This window comes from Coloeus monedula (genome assembly GCF_965178545.1).
Source record: "Coloeus monedula genome assembly, chromosome: 3".
Classification (NCBI taxonomy): domain Eukaryota; kingdom Metazoa; phylum Chordata; class Aves; order Passeriformes; family Corvidae; genus Coloeus; species Coloeus monedula.
The window spans coordinates 111,397,018-111,418,646 of NC_138783.1; the positions used below are offsets into that span (position 1 = coordinate 111,397,018).

General features: G+C 41.7%; 1 protein-coding gene across 1 annotated transcript; it reads right to left on the reverse strand.

Moving 5' to 3' along the window:
- Positions 1–932: 932 nt before the first annotated feature.
- SRPX (sushi repeat containing protein X-linked) lies at positions 933–21,234 on the reverse strand (the record flags this gene model as incomplete). The annotated part of the gene is made up of 10 exons (XM_082278776.1): positions 933–1,113; positions 3,246–3,367; positions 4,678–4,811; positions 5,234–5,413; positions 6,070–6,191; positions 8,035–8,161; positions 11,205–11,381; positions 11,991–12,182; positions 17,780–17,839; positions 21,165–21,234. 10 exons carry the CDS (start codon positions 21,232–21,234, stop codon positions 933–935), a joined length of 1,365 nt encoding a protein of 454 aa, XP_082134902.1.
- Positions 21,235–21,629: the final 395 nt, after the last annotated feature.

The following is a 21,629-nucleotide window of genomic DNA, read 5'->3' on the forward strand; positions in this document are numbered from 1 at the left end:
AAGATATTCTGAACTAACTTTTGTATAAATCGACCAACTTTAAACCCCAAGAGGAATTTCAGACAACTCTCTGTTTGCAAAACAATATTTTATTAATAAAAAGAATTATAAACAGTAAGAAAGAACCCCCAACTTTACACTGAATGAAAAATCCATAATAAACTCCCAGAAACGTGCCTCAGTTCTTCACTCTCTGTACAAGAAATTCCGTTAGGTAGTAAATCCTACATCCACATTCATCCAGCTGTGGGGTCCCCAGCAGGAGGAAGGACAACAACCTGTCAGAGCAAGTCCAGAGAAGGCCACCAAGGTGATCATAGGGATGGAGCACCTCTCCTGTGAGGAAAGGCTGAGAGAATGGGGGTTGTTCAGCCTGGAAAAGAGAAGGCTTAGGGGTGACCTAATTGTGGCCATTCCAGTTCCTGAACAGAGTCTACGGGAAAGATGGAGAGGGATTTTTTTATAAGAGCCTGGAGTGACAGACAAGGGGGAATGGCTTCAACTTGTAAGAGAACAGGTTCAGATTAGATGTTAGGGAAAAATTCTTCACTGGGAGGGTGGTGAGACACTGGCACAGGTTGCCCAGAGAAGTTGTGGATGCCCCATCCCTGGCAGTGCTCAAGGCCAGGCTGGATGGGGCTCTGAGCAACCTGGTCTAGTGCAAGATGTCCCCGTCCATGGCAGCAAGGTTTGAACTAGATGATCTTTGAGGTCACTTCCAACCCAAGCCATTCTGTGATCTAAAGATGACTGAAAGTACAAAAGAGCATTGTGCACACTTCTATGCAGAGCAGCTACATGGCTGGACACATTTACCAATACACAAAAAATCACATGAGTGATTAAAAAAGCCATGCTTTGTGTAGCACCAAGGGGAGAATTATGAGGATTAAAAACAATTCACTGACAACTGTAGGCCCTGAAATGCTGAATTAGGGACATGACTGACCAATTTCTGCTTGCAGTTTCATCTCATCTTTTCTCAAGGGAAATTTGTCAATAAGGGCAAAGAGCTCAGCTGGTGTTGCTGGGAAAGGGTAGCGTTCCTTGTCCATGCCGTGCTTGTCCATCACCACGATGTTGAAATTGTAATGGGGGATCCTCAGCAGCAGCCTGCAAAGCAAGGAACTGGTTTTGTTAAAGGGCAGCACCAGCCTCTTGAGCCTGAGCAGAGGAAGGTGAGGATGGTCACAGGGGCTACACAGAGTCCACTTGGTTTCAGCATTAACAAGGAGCCAGATAAAGAGCAGGTGCCTGCATGTGCTGCATGTGTCAAGGTAACTGCACCTAGCTCTGTTCTCTGCCATTACCCACTGCTGTCACAAGAATGAAAAAAGGTCAGACAAAAAAGGTAGTATGAACAGTACCTAAAGAAAACCCTTGTGATGAAGCTCGAGTTATAAATAAGACTATTCCCTTTCCTGGCTTCCATTTCTTGGCTTTCCTTGGTATAAAAGCTCACAGAAAGAAAAGCAGGACAAAAATTTTTGGAGTCTGCTTTCAGTGCTACCTAATAATAACAATCATGTGTGACTCTAATTTTAGAGGAACAAAAGCCAGCGCTAATCATGGAGGAGTCCTTTTCTTCCGAAGTGGTAGAACTGGTCATTTAAACTCCTCTGAAGGTACAAAAATAAGAAAAGTTTATCTCTGGTGCTCTTTTCATCTTTTGCATGAAGGACTAATGTACTAGAAGATCCTTAGATACCCAGTCAGTCAACATCATTAGTGTGGGGTAAATAAATTCAGGCAGCCCTGAGAGAATGGTGAAAGAAGAATGCCACGAAGAAGAGTCTGGAAGGATGTTGGAAAGGTGTGAAGCACCAAAATTGGCCTTCCACAGCCTCCTACCAAGTCTGAGTGCTCTTGGCATAGTCTTGTTGCCATTAGGGAGCTTGGCCATTAAATTCAAACTAAAATAAAGATTAAAGCTAAGCAACAGGGATAGAAAACTACATTCATCTTGTGCCTTACGTCACCTAGGAAAAAATTCTTCTAAAAATCCAAATGCTAAACTTCTGTGCTTTCCAAAGTTTTAAATGGGGTACCTGTGCTCATCAGCTTACTGAAATGCCAATTCTGGATGACATATTTATTCAAGATGTTTAAGAGTGCATTTCATATTGATTTGAGCACTTTGCAGAACTGAAAAGCTGTAATTCACACACTAAGCAACAACAAAGGAAAAAATCAATGGAAAACTAACTTTCACTGAGTGAAGGGCAGGTCATACCATACCAGTTTCTGAAATGTAGCTTCATTAAAGGTTGCATGGGAGCAGGCAATGAGGTGTTAAGAGAGCTTATTATTTTCTCCAGAGCCACAAGAAAATAATTTCAACTTTAGTAGAAGTATCTTTATTCAAAAAAGAAAAAGAGAGTGTTGTGCTCTCCTTTTTCTTTTATTGAGAACAAATTTTTTTAATAATTTGAAAAAAATCCCCTCTCTGCTGTGCCAGCAATTTTCATTGTCTTCAATTAAAACTTACTCCCTTTCCTCAGGCCTATCATAGAATATGTTGCCTAAAATGCTCCTTGACTTTTTTCTAAACAACTCTTCCTGCCAATGAGGCTTTCACTTTTGGCTTTTGTTGTTTTCCTGTCCCTAGGAAATGCTGACACTTGAATGCTGGTGCCCTTTCAAGTGAAAACAAATCCTCTGCCAGTCTAAACCCAAGTCAAAACAGTTTAGGCACCTCAGTAAAACTGCTGATGCTGCAGTGAGGGTGGGGAGGCTGAGATAATTTCCTCTTTGAAATACTGCCCATCTCATTCCTACATGTGGGACTTCAAAGAGTTTCCCCTTTCACTGCCTCCTCCCCTTTGGGCCTGGCCACAACCACCACCAGCCCTGGTGCAGAGGATGAGCTGTCGCCGCCATTTGGGGCTGCCCTGGCAGCTGCTCCAGGGCTGTCCTTGCAAAGGAGCAACTCCAACACAAATACAGACAGATTCTGAAGTGTTTTCAGTGGCAGCACCCAAAAATACAAACTCACATCCCTATGATCATAGGCATATTAAATATGTAATAAATTAAATAAATTTTTGTTATTTTTAGATTTGCTGTAGCTATTACACAGAGAGCAAATTAACACTAAAGTGTGCTCATCAATATCTACTTTCCAGTGTCTAGCTATGTACATTAGAGTAGAATACATGTATTTGGAGAGTAGGATGCAGGGAATCAAAAGCAATGCAACTTGTAGGATAAGGTGCAAACACAACAGCAGTGAGAGCTTCCTTTACCTGAGCTGCAGGGCAAGTGATGGGGGCAGCAGCTTCACTCCTATTCTTCCTATCTGTGCTGGGAAGACACCAACCAACTCCACCACGGTGACATGTCGGAGGTCTAACCCACACTGTGCCGGCTGCGAGGGTTAAAAGGAGAAAGAGGGGTATTAGTCATCCCTGAGAGAACAGGGGAGTGTTTTGAATATGCAGCAAGTGTTCATAGAGTCCCCTCTCCTTAAGTTAGTTCAATGTTTTAAACTGAATTGAGAGCACATTTTGCAAACACTCAAATTCTCACAGCAAAGAACTGGAGCTTCATGACTCCAGGGGAGGTTAAGTAACAGATTCTCAGCTACTCTAAGAAAACCAACACACAGGGATCACCTAGGAGAAATATCAACTTGTCTCTGTAGTCATATGAAAAGGTGCCAGGATATTAAGCATTGTACTAGTAATCTAATCTGGCAATCAAAGCAAATTATGTGAAACAGAAGTTGACTGCAGGAAGTTATCTTCCATGCCAACTCATCTGCCCACTGTCAAGAAGTGGAAAATGTACTATAGCCATTAAATTCAGATTGATCAATATATTGAATTTTCTTGCCAAGTTTATCTAATAGGGAAAAAGCCCTGCTTTGTTTTTTTTTTCTTAAATACAACTGTAATTTAAGCCAGCAGTTAAAAGCATCATCACATTTATATCTCAATGATTATTTATACTCCATTTTGTTACAAGTTGTGAGAAGAAAAAATCAAGATAAAAGCACTTGTAGCTGTGAAAGAACACAGGTTCCTTTCCTTCCTTTCCCTGAGGACACAGATACATTTTGGAGATACATCCCTAAGTCTAGCAAGAAGCCAACAAGGGCATCACATTTACAACACACAAGAAGGAAAATTACCAGAAGTTTTGGGTTTTTTGGAACAAAACACCCCACAGTGTTATCTCCAGCACTCTGGATGATTTCTCTCCTGTGTCTCTGGTCCTTTGTTTGCACTTTGTATTTCTGAAGCTGTTCATACTTCCTTGCATTGTAGTTGCAAATTCTGTTAAGCCTGGTCTGCATGAGCTGCTTAAGTGTTGGAGGTTAGGTTTGGGTTTTTTTTCAACTTCTTTAGCAGCTGAGATAGGGAATTATTACTGAACACAAATTATTATAATTAATTTGGGGAGGATGGAAGGGCCAGAACAGCCTGGGATTCAGTGACTGGTCAGTCAGAGGCAGCACAATCCAGAATGGAGCCGAATTAGAGACTGGGGAGATATTTCAACTCAAACCCCTGTGAAAGGATCAATCCAGAACCATGACTGTTTCAGCCAGATCTTTCAGTGGCTACAATATAACCGCTGAAATTTGTGTATTTTTATCAAACAGTGGAGCTTGTCCTCTTGTGTCTTTCTTTAAAGAAAAAAAATAGCTGCACATCCCCCTTAAATGTGTTTTACCTGCAGCATTCCCAGCTGCATCCTGTAGAAGAAGTTGGCTGCAGTAGGAGTTGAAATAATTAGCAGTCTCCGCTTCTCATAAAATTGATCCAGAAGTGCAGCTGCAGTCCTCACATTCACATTAATATTCATAGCTAAATTAAAATTAAAACAAAAGTTATGGAGCATACTGAAAACAGATCTATTTCTAGAGGCAGAGTTAGACAGCAGAAACACAAGAACAAGAAACAATAATAAAGAAGACATGGGTGAAATGCTGGCCTCATAGAAGCCAACAATTTTACTGCAGACTGCTCTAGCTTGCACACTGGATTGACTCCAGAACATCATATTTTGTAGAAAGTTTTGAGCTAAGACAAACTTGAGGAAAGAGAAGTCAGAGGTGGCAAAGGCTTCAACTGTAAGTGCAAACTGGCAGGGGAGACAAAGATGGTAAGTTTCTTACCTCTGGTACACTGCAGCTGTATTCCACCCCCCACCCCCTTCCCAAACTCTCACTGCCCTAAGAACCACTGCACCGGATTCCTCCTGGTAAGGTAGTGAAATACTCACTTACGTGCACAGGTTGGCTCCACTCCTGACCACCCCAAATTGTACTGGCAGACTCGAGCTGGGCTTCCTTGCAGCTCATAGCCACCAATGCAGGAGAACTCACAGGTAGCACCATAGTTATTTCCATCACCTGAGCACTTGATGTAGCCATTATCTGGGGCATTTAACTTCACACAGCGCCTGACTTTGAGCAAGAGAAAAAAACCCCAACAAAATAAGACACAACATGAATCACCATTTGTTATTAAGGTAGCATGGGTCAGGGGACTACCAGTACCAAAGACATTTTTCTGTTTGCTTTCTGTAGCATTAGTCATGCACTTAAAAACACCAACCAACCAGCTTGAACTCCCCCACCCCTCACTCTCACGTAAAATGAAAAGGTGTGTAGGTGTATGCATGTGACAAAAGGTAATGGAGCACAAGAGCTGAAGCCAAAACCTACAGGTATCATCTCTGTATATTCAACTCCAGATGTTAAGATCTGGACTTGTGAAAGGGCAGCCCTGCTTGACAGACCTGAGCCTCAGCTGAAAAAATGTCTTCACCTCCTTGTTTCAGCAGCTCACAAGCCTTAAGTATCAGGGAGGAGATGGCAGAAGGGAAGGGGCGTGGAGCTGGAGGCAGGGCTGATCAAAGAAGCTCTTCCTGGACATGCAGGAATGCTGCAGACCTGGCCCCAGGGTCTTCAGCAAGACTGTTCTCCCTTTCAGCATCATCACAGGAGTTTATATACACAGAAATATGCAGATAAACACAGAAATGAGGACATTTTCAAATTGCCTACCAAGCCAGATGCAAATCAGTGTCTGTATTTACAGGGTAAAGCACCATTCTTACCTCTGACTTTAACAAGAAATTTGCAAGTGCCTTTGTTTTCAGCTCTGTCATACACAGTATATTGGATTTTGTGGTCTCCTTCTGGAAAATGTGACCCTGGTGGCAGGCCTTTCAAAATAACACTAAAACAGGAAATAAAACAGGACAGATGTTCAGAAATTCACCCATATTTATTTACTGACAATGCTGTGAAAGCCTGAAGAGGGATGTTTGTGGTATGCTAGGCTGCACTGCAGGACTGAAGACTTGAAAGTAAGCAAAGGAAGAAGTTAGGAAGTAGCAACCAGAGTATTTAAATTAGCTACATAGCCCACCCTGCTGAGACAAGGAGGTGAGAGTGGGCAAGGTCTGCTCCCTTCCTATAAAACAATCCATAGTGTAGCCAAGCCCATCATGCCCAGAGGAACTCAAGCTTCCTTTTCCTTTCATAAGAAAAAGCCAACATTAAGAAAGAAAACTTCCAGCCTCTCACAATGGGCATGTACTCCCATCTGGCTGTTCTGAACTGCTCCTGTGATTGTCATTTGTGACTGTTAATATGTACAGAAATGGAACAGAAAGGGAGATCCAGTGTCACAGCAGAAGGGTGTGGTGATCCACAGCAGCATTTTCACCTGGAATTTGCCCCTGTCCAGCAAACAAGGTGGGAGAATTTAGACATGTCAAACATATCCTCAGTACTGAAGCAGAGGGTAACCAAAGAGCATTCCATGTAATGGAAAAGCTTTTGTACTCCTGAAACTGAAGGACTCTGTGCATTTAAGAAAAGCACTGCATAGTCCATAAAACAGCACAGTTTAGCAACATTTTATAAAAATAGAGATGTGGTTTCTGGAAAAGCTTTCACTGAATTGAGAGCTTGGCTCTTTTGAGCTGACAACAGTTATTCATATGACAAAGTCTACAAGGGATATTCCCCATTTTTTTTGCCTATCAGACATCCCTTTGTCAAAAAGACTTAGGAATTTCTTTATTCTGACATTTTCCAAGTTTTTACTTTACCAGGTGTAACTTTTAATGTTGATAATTGTCACCAAATTGTTACATCAGACCTTAATGGCAATTAAATTTTTAATTATGCAATGAATTCTTCTTTATGAAATTATTAAATTATAGCAATAAAAGGGCAATATCATTGTGTCTTTCAACAGGTTTTTTTTTTGGTATTCACATGAAATTGTACACATCTTCAAGCTCAACTTTGAGCTTGAAGCTTAAGCTTTTAAGCTTAACCTGTCCACTAATGTAATGATGTAACCTACTTACCGAAAAAGCAGATTTTCTAAACTCCTATCATTATAATAACCCAGACAGATTGACCTAAGTCCTGCGTGATAAAAATGGGAAAATCAGTGACAGTACACAAGTACACCTTGTTCTTCTGGAAAACGTGTCTGTGAAACGACACAAACTGGCAAGGAAATTTTGAAGTGTAATGTCTAAATCCAATGTTTAAATCCATCAAGGCTACAAACAAGAAATGTTACTTCAAAGGTAACTGCCGAATCTGGGGACATCAGTAGCCAGCACTACTTCAGCAAGAAGCCTAAAGATGACAGCAGATGATTTTGTGACACACCTTGGTTTTTTTAAGACAGTCAGACTTACCTCTTCTGTCACCTCCAATGCACTACTCTGTTTTCATTGTTATGTACAAAAGGTAACTTGCTGTAAGAAAACTTGTTGACTATGAGACCATAAAGAAGCTCTGGAAAATGCAGTCAAAGTGCTGTTGTTTATTCTACCAGCTCTAAATAACCACAAGTGGCTAACAAGTTTCTGAACGATTCACCTCCAAACTGCCAGCTTTTCCAGTTAAACATGCAATTCTTTACAGGTCAGCGACATGTGACAGCTATAAGAAAGCATCTTGGATGAATTAAGGGAAAAAGGTACCTGGCCTGCCAAATTGCTAACAAAACAGTAAGAAGGAGAAAATGCAAACATGCAGAGATGTTCACCTACTCTGTCAGAATCCCATCTGCAGTGTCCCGTCCCTCCGGGGTGTCCCAGAACACTCTGGCTGTCAACTTGTTGGGCTCTGCGGTTTTCTCCTTCACACTCGGGCACTGGATCCTTGGAGGTTCAGTATCTGTTGAAATAAATGTCACAGAAAAGGGCACTGGAGCATCTGCTAGAGCTGTGCATTTTCTTCACAGCTCCTTGCCTGCTGTCAGGGTAACCCAGGACCACCTCCAGCTGGCCTCCTTGGCACTGGATTCATCCCAGTGAAGGCACATGAGCTGACAATGATCAGCCCTTTACAATGCAAAAAACCCAACTAAAAGTAGTTACTGTAAATTTCTTTACACAGTTCAGCTAAAAAGTAATGTCGACAAATGGATGGCTTTGAACTCCAAGGAGGGATGTCCAAGATCCTACCCAAGGATGTTCTGTTTCTCTGCATTCTTTCCTTTGTCCATCTGTACAGTAGATAATGTGATTAAGAGCATTTTTAAAGCACACTGAAAATCAATCTCTCTCTGCATGGTAACTTTGCACGTTACTCTTAATATGCTGGTTATTTTTCCTGCAATAATGGCAAAATGAGAAACAACAGAAGACTGGCACAATTACCATTTTGTGGAGAATCAATGCTGCATTTGATTTTTTCCTAGTAACTCTTATAATAACATCTTACCTCAGTAGTCAGCACTACTAGGACAAGCATCCTATCAATACAGCCTCAAGATGTGACAAAAGGATGACTTAGCTTGGTGACAGCCATTTACCATAACCTCTGTTACACAACCAGCAGGAAAAGGCAATCTTTCCAGAAGAAAACAGTGACATTTTTCAATCTTCTACAGGAAAGTATCTATTTTAATATATGTCACAGTGCATTACAGATATAATAGAAATATTATTCAAGTGAGTATTGGCATTTTTAGCTAACTGATAACCAAAACCAGCTGTACATTGATTTTTCTTTCCATCAAAACTATTTCAGGACATGAGGGATATCCTTCCTCTTATAGGGTGGGGACAGGAGACAGTCTGCTTTGTTAGGACAGAATACTCACTAACTATAAGGACTTCTATAAGTGACTGCTAGAATATACCTAATTTTAAAAATGTGTCTTTTTTACCCCTTTTAATGCATACCTGCTTCACTACTGAAAGGCCTTTTGCCTTTCCTAAATGGATCTTCACTGCTGCACTGCGAAGCCCACATAATTTAGTCCAAAAATGCTAAGCAGTGCAACTGCAGTGTAAAGGGGTAGAGGAAAGCCCCTTGTTTTTAAGAGCACTTTAAGTTCAGGTCTGAAGTAATTTTAGCCATACTCAATGCCCAAAGCTGTGGAATACCCAGGCCACTTCCATGACATGAAGTTTACCAGCCCATGCCCTGATCACAAGTAACATCCCTACTGTGCACAGTGCAACTAATTGTTTGCATATCAAAGGAAGAAATTAGACAGCCTTTTTGCCTTTGTATTTCATTGCTGCCTTCACCTTAATTTCACTCCTCAGCTGAAAGTGAGCTGTTCAGCTAGTCCTCTCCTGGCCACTGTGTAGGCTGCAGTTCTGCAACTTCTGAATTACACTAACAAGTGTTCAATTGCAAACTTCATTATACTGTTAGAATTATGTCTGGTCATAATTACGTCTGTGATATCTGGTCACAAAAAACTCTCTATCCTACCTATCAAGATGTCAAAATACATATACCTTATTGAACAGTCTGCTAACAGCAGATCTCACTATGTGCATATAGGAACTATGTGCACACAAGGTTTGAAGGAGCCTTCTCTGAACTATGTGGTATTACCATAACTTAAATCTTAGTATTACTTTTACTGGGTTACTTAGGACTTGTAATCCTAGGCAACAATTGGGACTTGATACCCTATGCAACAATTACTCTGCATTTTTGGAATAAAAAGAAGTGTTAGTGCTAACTTGGCCTCTTTTCTTTGCAGCTTAAGGTACTTGCTTACTTTACTCCGCAAGACAGCATCCTCTGTAATAAGCACACCATCTCTGCAAACAGACGAGCTGCTGAAAGTGTCAGGAAATACAGAGGACAGTATTTTATCATTTCCAAACTTAAAAGGTTTGTTTTTCTTCCTCTGCTCACACCACTGAGAAGAGTAAAGCTTGTTTTTGCATATAAAAACGAGCGACACCACGAACAGTCTAGACCTAAGCAGCTCATGTCTACATTTGTACAACACCAAATAACAGGAAACCTGAAAAACATTTTATGAACATCAGGCCACTGTGGAGAGACTCCAAAGCCACTTGCCAACCTAGACTGAGCCACAGGCATTCTGAGGAAAACCAAGTTATCATACACACAAAACACTAAGCACAAACATTCTACCACCCACATGCTTTAAATTACTGGTAGCCATTTCAGATGGCCAAAAAATACTTTCCTTTGTGGGTGGCTGCTGAAGCTTTTATCGGAGGCTTCCCAGAATCAAGGGCAGCAGGCTGAGACTTCACTATGTGCTGAAATTTCATTAGTAGTCACAAAAGTTAAATGTCAGTATTTGTTTATCTCTCTTTTGGTTTTATGTATATAGAAACACTTCTTCCAGTGAGGTTCCCAGGAGACCACTGACTATGTAATGAAAATTGCTGGCATAACTAGAGCGAACTAGGATGAAATTTAAATTAGCTCACTGCAACCATACTGGTAACTACAATCCATTTGCATTCTCTGCATATATTTGAAGACCACAATCCCAAGGAAGAAAAACAGTTCAGACAACAGGTTTACTTTTAAACCTGTTTTTAATCACTAAGCAGAAGAGAGTGTGACAGACTCCAGCACACAGAACATGCTGGAAGAGCAGCACAGACTACCAAGGAGTTACTCAGGAGTCAGCAAAGGCTGTTACAAGCTTTGTAAAGTGCTGGCCATTTACACCAGACTCATCTTTAATTAAGTGATAATGCTTGGAGCTCCTGTGTAAGAAAGATACTCACTTTGGACTGAAAGTACCGAGTGACAGAACATTGCACCCTTGGAAAACTGTTCTCTGCTTCCTTAAGAGGGACAGTTGCTTTTTCACCTTATAAACTGGATTAAAAAGGCCTTTGGAATTTATCCATGCAGAACTTGGGCACTGGCAGGTACCTCTGGATGTAGACCTCCTGGGATGCAGACCCAGCACCCCACTTACCAACGCAGGCCGCTGGCCGGCCACTCCAGACTTTGTTGTCCATGCAGGTGACGATGCGGTCCCCCTTCAGCTGGTAGCCTGGGGAGCAGTAGTACTCACACCTCGAGCCAAAGTAGGCACCATCCAAACACTTGAAGCCCCCATTGGTCGGCATGGACAGGGTAGGGCAACGCTTTTCTGGAAAAGCAAAGACAGACTTCTGGAAACCTGTTAACCTCCCTTTAAAGTAATGTATATGTGGGGTATTACACAGAAATAAAGACACAGCTGGCAAACAAGTGGGAGGAAGTCTTGTTCCACGTGAGGTTTTTCCACACTGTTCTTATTAGCTGCATTTCAAATTTAACTCTACATAAGCATTAGTGGCCTGATACAATATTTATATGAGAAAAGGGATGACAAGTAGCTATTCCTCTCTTCTCAGAAAATGTTTTACTCCAAGAGCCCATTTAGACACCTGATACAAATTGTGTCAACTTAGAAAGTCTAAGATGGGAGATATTTTAAAACAGCTTTATGGCTCTGTCATTAAACTATTCCCACAAATCAAAATCCTACATTCACAGAATATTCCCTCTCTGCCAAGAGTGTTTGTACCACTCAGAAGCATATCATGACATGCACCCCTGTGAGATCCTCAACAAACTAATCTACATATCCAAGCATACTGCCAACCTTTAAAACAACAATAACAATCCAAAGATCAGTTTCAAAGGCAAACAAGAATTTACTGTCTGCTGAACCTGGAGCACAAGTCACACACACAGAGATTCTGTAGCCACTTACGTTTGCAGAGCACCTTCCCAGACCAGCGTTTGCTTGACTGACAAATTAGCTGGTGAGGGCCATGCAGTTCGTAGCCTTTTTGACAGCGAATATCACATCTTGTGCCCAATACATTCTTGTAATATTCCCCTTGAGGTGTCCTGCAGTTTGCATAACCATGTTTCACTTTAATGGGGGAGCACCACGGCGTTTCTGGCACAGAGAAGAAAAAAACCCCACACACAGCAATTACAAAAACGTTAAAGTTGATACACAAATATAAAACCACTTTGCTTAATCAAGGTCACACAGAAGAAAAGGAAATAAACCTCTTATTTAAAAAGCTGCCAATCCTCAAAGTGGAGAACACTGCAGAGGTGCACTTACACACGAGGAGGTCAGCCCTTAAAAGACTGGCAGCTCTGGTTTTTTATGACAAGCATTAAAGATTGTAGCCATTAGATTGAAGGGGTTGGGAGGGCAGGTGGGTTTTTACTATGCTTTTTGTCCATGGAATAAGTGTGCCACCATGTGGGCAGTTTGATGACAACTGGGCCGTTTTTCCCTCATTTTTAAGCAGAGCCATCGAATTGCTCTTTGGTAAGAGAAGTTTGCGTTAGGAACACCTTGGTTTGGCTGCAGTTGTCAACTTTCCACATGAAGCTCTCTTAGTGCCACTAAAAAAATTAATTTCTCCTTCCTTAATAATCTGTGCCTTGCAAAACTCAGTGATGGTTCAAGCTCTCCCACAGTTATAAGGTATCACTTACACAAATCATATTGCCAATATGTCAAGTTGACCCTGCTCAAACTGAACCTTTAACTGGGAGGGCTACACTGTAAAATATTCAGGATATGGGTACCCCCACCTTGTGAGAATTTACCACCACAGTGTGGTGCTGATGGGCACAGCATCAAGTAGAGAGTTCTGCTCCCAGCCAAAGTTTCACGTACTTTGTTTAGCTTTGACAATAGGGTGCACACCAAGAAAACGGGCAGCTTCTCAACAGGAGTTTCCTACACAAGGAGTGACTAAGCCTGCTGCTTTCTCAGCTCCAAGATTTGAAAAGGACATATTGGGAGAAGAGAGAGGGAAAAAGGGAGGGACTGCAAAGTAAAAAGAGAAAGATGACTAGTCCTGAAATCCTGTGTGACAGTGTGTTACGTAAGGGAGGGGCATGAAAAAACTTTTTAATTTTGCAAGAAGGACGGAAAAAAAACCCTAAACAAACAAAACACGAGTTTTAGCCTTCATACTCACAAAGTCACAAACAACAATAAAAAAAAATTCTAGATCATCTTTGGCAGATGTTCACTTCTAGCTCTTAATGCCCATAGTGATGAAGTACATTTTCCCATACTAGCTGGATCAGCTCCACGCATAAATAAACAAAAATCAATACAGCATTTCTCATACATGGGATATTTATATACAGTGTACTGTGTCTCTAGGACATATTTACACTTTTCCAATGGAAACTACACTTTACATCCGTATTTTGCAGTGCTGGTCCTGAGTCAACACAATAGCATCTGCAAACTAAAATCAGACTAATTATCAATCTTTTGCCTAGACCAAGGGCACATTTCCTCTACACTAGTCCGTTTCTGAAGCAGTAGTACTGTGATATGCTTATTTTTGTCTTCCACCACTACAAGAGAAAACCCTTTACAAAGATGTGTAAGTGACATTATTCCCAGTGTCAGCAAATACACAGTAACTGAGGCACAGGACACAAGCAGGCCAGTCTAACAGCACCCCTCAGGTTAAGGGTAGAATACAGTTCAGCTTTTTGGCTCAGCCATACAATCATCCCAGCTCTGTTTCTTCCCACCTAAAAGCCTGTTTTCTGAATGTCAAATACATCCTCTGCTACTTCCCTTACAATCATGCAAAGTGTTTTGGTGGAAAGTGGGTTTTGGTTTGGGGTTTGATTTTTTTAGAACTATTTCCCATCCTTCACCCTAATCTCGATCCCACAGCTCTCAAAAGACATTTAAAAAATCTCCACATCCACCGACTTGGGCCATTTTGTTGAGGGGCTGTACCACAGTGGCTCCCATTTTTCATGCTTGCTGTGCACCACATTAAAACTCAGACAACAGATGAGGAGTGTGAGCTAATGGGAACAGAAGTCAACCAGCTACTGCTGAATTAATGAGTGATGCCAGCAGCCAGCTCTGCCTCCCTAACTGCTACCCCAGGGCTGCTGGTGCAGTCTCAGGCACCACCTCCAACCACTCTCTGGGGGAAGCCACACATCTTGATTCCCAGCCTCTGCCTCATTCACCTCCTGGAGGAATCCTCCTACTCTTGAGCTTTCCCATAATCTCCTCTTCAGCGGTCTCATGCCCAAACTTTCCAGCTTTTCTGTCCCACTTTTTCTTCCCATGCCCTGAGATCTTAAACTTCAATTTACTTACATGCCCAAGCTTATAAGACCTCCTTAACTAAGAACGAGGCCTTGGTTTTTCTGCAGAAGGGCTCAAACCTGAAGTTACTAAGACAACACTGAAAGGGCAGGACTGGGGGGATGAAAACTCATTTGGGCTGAGCTTTCACCCCAGCCAGTTACATAATCCTTCGGCAAATCAGCTCAAGATATTTATGCCTCGGCTTTTCCACATGTATAAACTCCAAATGCACATCGCTGACTTCCTTTGTAAAGGGTGTTAAGACAAACATGCTTTGCAACATGATCAAGAGGCTAATAATAATAAAATAGAGGGCAAAGAAGCTGTTTCAGGTATTGCAAATTGCCTGAGCTTTTGTGCAAATTTTTGTGGTTTTACAATCACACTTAAGAGCTGCCCATATATTTTAAAAAAAAAAAGTGGCTAACAGCTAAGAAATGCAGATTAATGCACAAGCACAATACTGAAAAAGCCTTTCCTGTAGTGTCAATGCAGCTACAGTGGTTTACAGAGAGAAACAAAGCAAGCTCCTAGACAGGGGAAAAATGCATCTTACTGGACCAAATGATTCTGCCAGAAAGATAAACAAAAGCAAACATGCTTTTGGATGCAGATAACTTGAAGAGCTTTTTGATTTAAATCTTTTTGATTTAAAACATTATAATGCTTACTCTAGAACTGATCATGATTAGAAGAAAATGGGTGAAGCAGGGTTTACAAGCTATTTACAAATATCAGGGTTTAAACCAACTGATACTACTGGGAAAAAGCCCAGCTAACTTGAAAAGCACATCAAACTATACAAAAAAGATTTAGATCAAAGTTTGTTTATTTTTAAGTGAAGGCACATACTGGTTTTCAAAGGCAAAGCAGCTACATGGAGCACTTGAGGAATATTAGGTTTGTGTGAGGCCTCAAGGGGTTACACAAGCTGTTCCCTACCTTGAGGCTGGATCAGCCATGTTCCTGAAGGCTTTGGGGATTATAAAACCTAGAGGTTTTCTAGACACCTTTTTTGCAACTTCGCCATCTATACCAGGCTCTGTTCACCCAAATGAAATAAGTTTTAGGTACCCAGACCTATATACTCTTTTTTTTTGTTTAATAGAAAGTTTGTACCTCAGCGCAAACTTGAAAGAACTGGAAAGTCCCTCAGCAATATAATAGCGTGAATTACCACTTGTGAGTAGAACATTCAAGAGACTCAATCCTGTGTTTGAAACCATGGGAAAACAGGCAGCAAACAGACATGGTTGAAGCCCCAATGTTGCCTTTAGAGCTGAGGCTCCTGCTTGGTCATTACAGTATGAGAGAACATATTAGGAATGAGGATCACCAGAGCAGTGTCAATGGAGCTGTGATGAACACAGGAACTGCTGTATTCAGGAAACCCTTCTTCATGAAATATGATCAGAGATGCCAAGTGGCAGGAAGGAAAGCACTTTCTAGAGCATCATCTCCCCCAGTCCCTAGGTCCTGTTTAAACACCAGCCTCAGCTGAGCCCTTCCTTCACAAGCAGCATGTAAAGTGACCAGCTGTACTGCTGCTTGCTGCTACACCGGCCAACAGAGCTGAAGGTTCACCAGGGAGGAAGGGAAAAACTCCTTAAAAATGCTGTAGGCACAGAAAATCTTGGCAATGTTTCTCTGGAAAGCTAAGCAAGTGGGAAAACATCCAGATGAAGACAGAAGGGTTTAGTAGGAGGTCGATTTTCACCCCTCCCAGTAAACTGCAATGCTTTGTTTGCAGATGTCATAGAGGATGAATCTGTGTGCTCACTTGCACATGTGTGCAAAGAAAAAAACCAATGCTGCTTACATAATGTGAACATCAATTACGAAAATCCTTTTAATTCCTGTTACTGGCAAATTTTATTTGCTAAGCAATGGGCCACACCCAAAATGCTGGACTGCACATCTGAGAAGAAGCTCTGAAGATTGCTACACAGCCCATTTTTCCTTGCTTTGTCTTTTTCATCCCCTTCCCACCAAAAACAACATAAAGAAGTATGCTAATGAAGAGTCAGCCTTTTCTGTTCCAATGCTTTATACTCTTAGATTCACACTGTCTGTTCCTCAGCATTTGGCAGTAGTGCTTCCAAAGCTGGGGCAGTTTTTAATATCTGTGTGAACAAGTCATTATGTTTCACTTACCCTGATGACATTTTGGCTGACATGAGTATAATCCATTTTGGATCACCATACAAAAGGAATTTATATAGAACCCATATTTTAACTGCTTGCCTGCCCTGGCATGAATTGGCACTGATTTATCTTCATGATCTCTGAATGCTTTTTCTATGTGTCTGCAGAGGGTCACATGTTAAAAGGCAAAGAAAAATAAGTTAACCTAAATAAAACTTTAGAGAACTATTTGTGCACGTGTTTGAAAGCAAAATTTTATATTGGAGTATTTTACTGGGATGAAGATGAGACATTTCTGAAAACAGCAACACAGCCATAAAAGCTGTGCTTTCCCTTTGGCTGTTCATAAATGTCTGAATTATTTTATGACTTACCTCTCATATGGCCCATTGATTCTTTGCAGAGAATCAATAATGTACAACAAGACACCAATGGCCAGTATTTTTAAGTAATCAAAATGAAGACAACTCTAGCATATCCATAGACTAATTTACTAAAAAGAAACACAGTTACCATTTAATGAAATGACAAATGAAAGGCCAGGTCTCTTTAATGTCCAGGTTTCTGAGGATTTGTGGCAGAGGAGAGCAATATTGAAACAGAAGCAGACTTTTTAGAAAATGGACACAGCAAATGGAAGATTTACTGGTAGTGGCAAAACACTTCTCACTCTTGCTGAATAGCGAAGTCTTCCAGAATAGGGAAGAAAACCTGAATTTACGTTATAGACATGCCAGTCCATTCACTCATCCAGCTATGTAATTTGGTTTTGAAATGTACCCATTCATTCATTAAACACACTTCACTTGGCACTTCAGGCAGCAGGTTAACCTGAAACACAATCAACTTTATGGAAAGACAAAAGTAATGAAAATCAAGTTCTCTTGCATGTACTTCTATACATTACCATCAGTAAGCGCAGGTTTTGAGGCAGCTTATCATTGATGGTTTTGTTAGCATGTATGGAAAAAAAGAGAAGCTCTTTCTGATTTTCATGATTCAACAACCTGATCTCCCAGAAGCAAAGGCAGTGCAAAAGTTACTTACTCAGGTGCATGAAAGAGTTGTGATCAGCACTTGGTCTAATTTCCATTGTTAAAAACAGCAGAAATTAAATCTTGATCTAAATATCCATGAGAAAAACCATGGAGCTGGATCACCAAGATTTTATAATCCATAAAAAGAAAAAAGAATGAAGCTTTCTGTCAGCAAGCAGTTGATCCTCTTTAGCACATAAGCAAAGCATTCACCTTTGTATCTATTGCGTGCATAAACATCCTCATCATCTTCAAGGGGTGAATATCCCGATCCTACAATAGAAAATAAGAGAAAAAACACTGCAGCAAGAAAGGAAATATAAATTAAAAATAAAAGAAAGCTTTGAGAAAAGACATGCAAGATTAGGATGCAATAATCTATGCAATGTCATCAGCATGGGCTTCTCTGAAGCTCAGTCATAGCAGACCCACTTTATAGTGAATTTGGAAGGGGCAAATTGATTTGACAATCAAGTGAAATAGTAAATTTCTCTCAGTGCTCCTAGTGTTGTGCAATGTTAAGTTGCACATGCCAAGTCACAGCTCCTCTGTTATGGAGAGCCCACCTACAATGTAGTTGATCTACTGAGCAGAGAGAGCAGAGCAGGTACAGGCGAAGGGGCACATCAGAGGTTTCACTATAAAGTGGCTCCACAGTGTCAGTGGCTGTTAACAGCCATCAGGCCAAGTAGCAAAAGTAAGATGTAAATAACTCAAGTACAACCCTCCTTAATGACCTGTAACATCCTCACACCAAGAACAAGACATCAAGGTGCATTACCTGCAAACACAAGTTCAAATCAAAAACACAGTTTGGCTTCAAGCATTCTTCTGGAATTGTTCAAATAAAGAGACGGTAAAGCTCTATACTTTTAAACCCCTGAGCAATGGCCAAAAACTTAAAATAAAGGTAAAACATGCTTTCTAAAAACCAGAAACCACTTGGAGCACTACTACTCAAATAATCCATCAACAAAACAGAGCAGTTGGCAAGAAAGCCTTCAAAATATCCCTAAACAACATTTAGTTAAAATTAGCAACTTCAGAGCATGAAGTCTAGTCTAAATTCTAGATAAACTTTTTCTACAAAGAAGGGCTCATACAAATTCCCCCTTGAAACATCCTTTTAAAAACCTTGCATGTGATAGGCAGATACTCAGGGGCTACAGGAGCTTCTCACATGGGATCTCAAGTTGCAGCATTTGGGGTTATTTCATTGACATTTGTTGACATTTGGGACCATGGTCTGTACAAGCTGCTACTTAAAGTTACGTAAAATTACATAATTCAGCACCTTAATAAACTACTGATTCCATGTGTAAAGCATACAACTGTTCAGCAGAAATTAAACCCAAGAGTTTCATTTCTGTCAACAGACTCCATTTCTTATTAAAAAACCCCATAATAATCTGCCCAGAAAATGGTGACACTTGATTTCTTACTCTACCAGACTCAAGAAAACCCAGCCCAAGTATCTCCAGCTGCTCCACAGTACCTTCCACAGCACCAGCCCCAGCACTGGATCACTGGGAATCCCTCCACCAGTTTGAGCTGGGACCTGAAGAAGCAAATTTCCAAACAACTTCTCCTCTGAAATGGTAGGATTTATATACAACAAAGTATTTTTATTACTTAGAATCATTTATCTGGATTTTTTATATTTATTGTTGAGGTTCAGTTTTGATGCCTAAACACTGACATCTGAGAGACTTCTGAACATAAAAACAAACTTCAAACTTTCTTGCACTTGAAGTCTGACTGCATAGCAAAAAGAGCAAGCTGTGAACCCCAAGGGCATCAGGAAGACCTTGATATGCAAATGAATACCTCTTTAAGCATCAAAGTATCTAAGTAAGTAAGTATCTAAGTATCAGTATTAGCCAGAAATTGGGATACTCTTAGCTAATTACTCACTTTGAGGGTTATAAAACTGTTACCTCAGTGTTATCACTAATAACTGTCCAAATTTTAGTGTGCAGTGACTTTAGCATCTAAAATTAGTAAATCTTAGAACTATGTGAGCTCTTACGTATTTGCCTTTCCTTAGACAAAAAACAATTAAGTGCTTTTGAGAGGTTTCTAAGAAAAACTAGCCTTAAATAGTTATTCCCTACTTTTGCCCTAAAACAAGGCTCTCTTGATGGAGCTCAACATCTCCCTTTACAGCTCATTTTCTAGCTCAAAATGAGAAGCAAGTCAGGTCTCTTTCCTAACAAGCAATGTTTTATTAATAACCACAACGGGCTTGGCTTGGGGAGCCACGGGAGAAGTGTGGCCATTTCATCTCCATTTTCTCAGCCACAAATCAAAGTGTTTCTGCTTCACATGCATTCAAAATTGGCTACCAAGCCATGTAAGGACAAAGCATTGTTCTGTGTCGGAAGCGCTAAAAATATCACAGTTCAGAGTATAGCACATTCCTGCAAAAGAACAGTTGTGGACTTTGTTCTGGCAGATGTCAATCAAAATGCACAAAATAACACTTTCATTTTAAGATTAACCTATGGACTTATATGATTCTGTTTATGTCAGGAAAAAAGATTTCTTCATTTACAAAATAGAATTCTGTCCCCACTGCATAGGTTCACTTGTGCAGGTCTGATGGCAAGATCAGGGCACAAGAACATAGTGCCAAGCCAGGCACTGCATACACGGGTGTGTACATGAACAACACTTCACATGCTATTGTGCTATAAATCCTTTATAACTGAGAAAAAGAAGGAGTGTGACTCGTAAGACACAGAACAGCTATGCACACATGCTTTCCCAGGACTCACATAAGAATTATTTAATTCTTTGAGTTTGATCAATTTAAAGTAAGCTATAGACAACAACAGTATAGTTCATTAAACCAACCTGAAAGTTTTCAGTTTACTGCCCTGAAGCAGGACAAGTTCTGGAACACAAGTCCTATAAGGAGTTGCTGAGGGAGCTGGGGTTGTTAAGCCTGGAGAAAAGGAGGCTCATCACTCTCTAAGTCTCTGAGAGGATGCTGTATCCAGGTGGGGTTGGTCTGTTCTCCCAGGTAATAACCAATAGGATGAGAGAGAGGAAACAGCGTCAGGCTGGGCCAGGGAAGGCTTAAAATAGCTATTAGGAAAAATTTCTTCACTGAAAGGGCTATCAGAAGCCTTGGAACAGACTGCCCAGAGAACTGGTTGAGTCAGTATCCCTATTTAGAAGACACCAAGATTATTAAAAAGAGACATTTTGGAAAATCATTTTACAACAATCATTTTTTTGCGGTATAAGCCCATATCTTCAGCTTCTGTAAACTGACCTTACCCCAAGGAGCACTTGTGAATGTGAAAGACCGCTTTGTCCACCTTAGTGTATTTTTTATGCTGCTAAACTAATGGATAATTTGCCTTCTAATATTCCTGATAAAAGCCTTGAAGGGAGATTCTGAGAAAGCATGACCTAGTGCCACTTCAAAGTTCTGGCAGAGAAAACGGCGGCGAACACGACTCGTGGGGAAAGCAGAGCTCAGTGCTATCTATCACTTGTACACTGCAAATCAGTGCAGCGCTCCCGGCCCGGCCCCGCTCCCCGGCCCGGCTCTGCCCCGGCCCCGCCGCCCCTTCCTCCCCTGCCCTACCCTCGTACTCCAGGCTGGCCCGGGCGCCCAGGGCGAGCAGCGCGGCGAGGCGCAGCCAGCAGCTCCCCATGCTCCACACGGCGGCTCGGCGCGGCAAAGGGGCAGGAGCAGGAGGAGCAGGAGGGGCAGGAGGAGGAGTGGGACGGGGACATTCTCCGAGCGGCTCCCGGGCGCCGCCGGAGTCTCCTCCTCCCGCTGCCCGGCCCCGCCTCGCCTCCCGGCCAGGCGCTCCGCTGGTTGGGGTCCGCCGGGGCTGCCGTGTCGCCTGTTCCTCGCGTTGTCCCCCGAGGGGCTCCTGCCGCCCGCTGCCCTCCGGCGCGGCCTCCGGGAATCGCCCGGTGGTGCCCTGGCCCGGAGAGGTGTGTGGGGTCCCCGGACTTGCTGCGCCGGGCCCTCCTCAGCCACGGCACCGAGCAGGCCAGGTCAGTGTGTCTGTCCAGATGTCTGCTCATAGGATCCCACTAG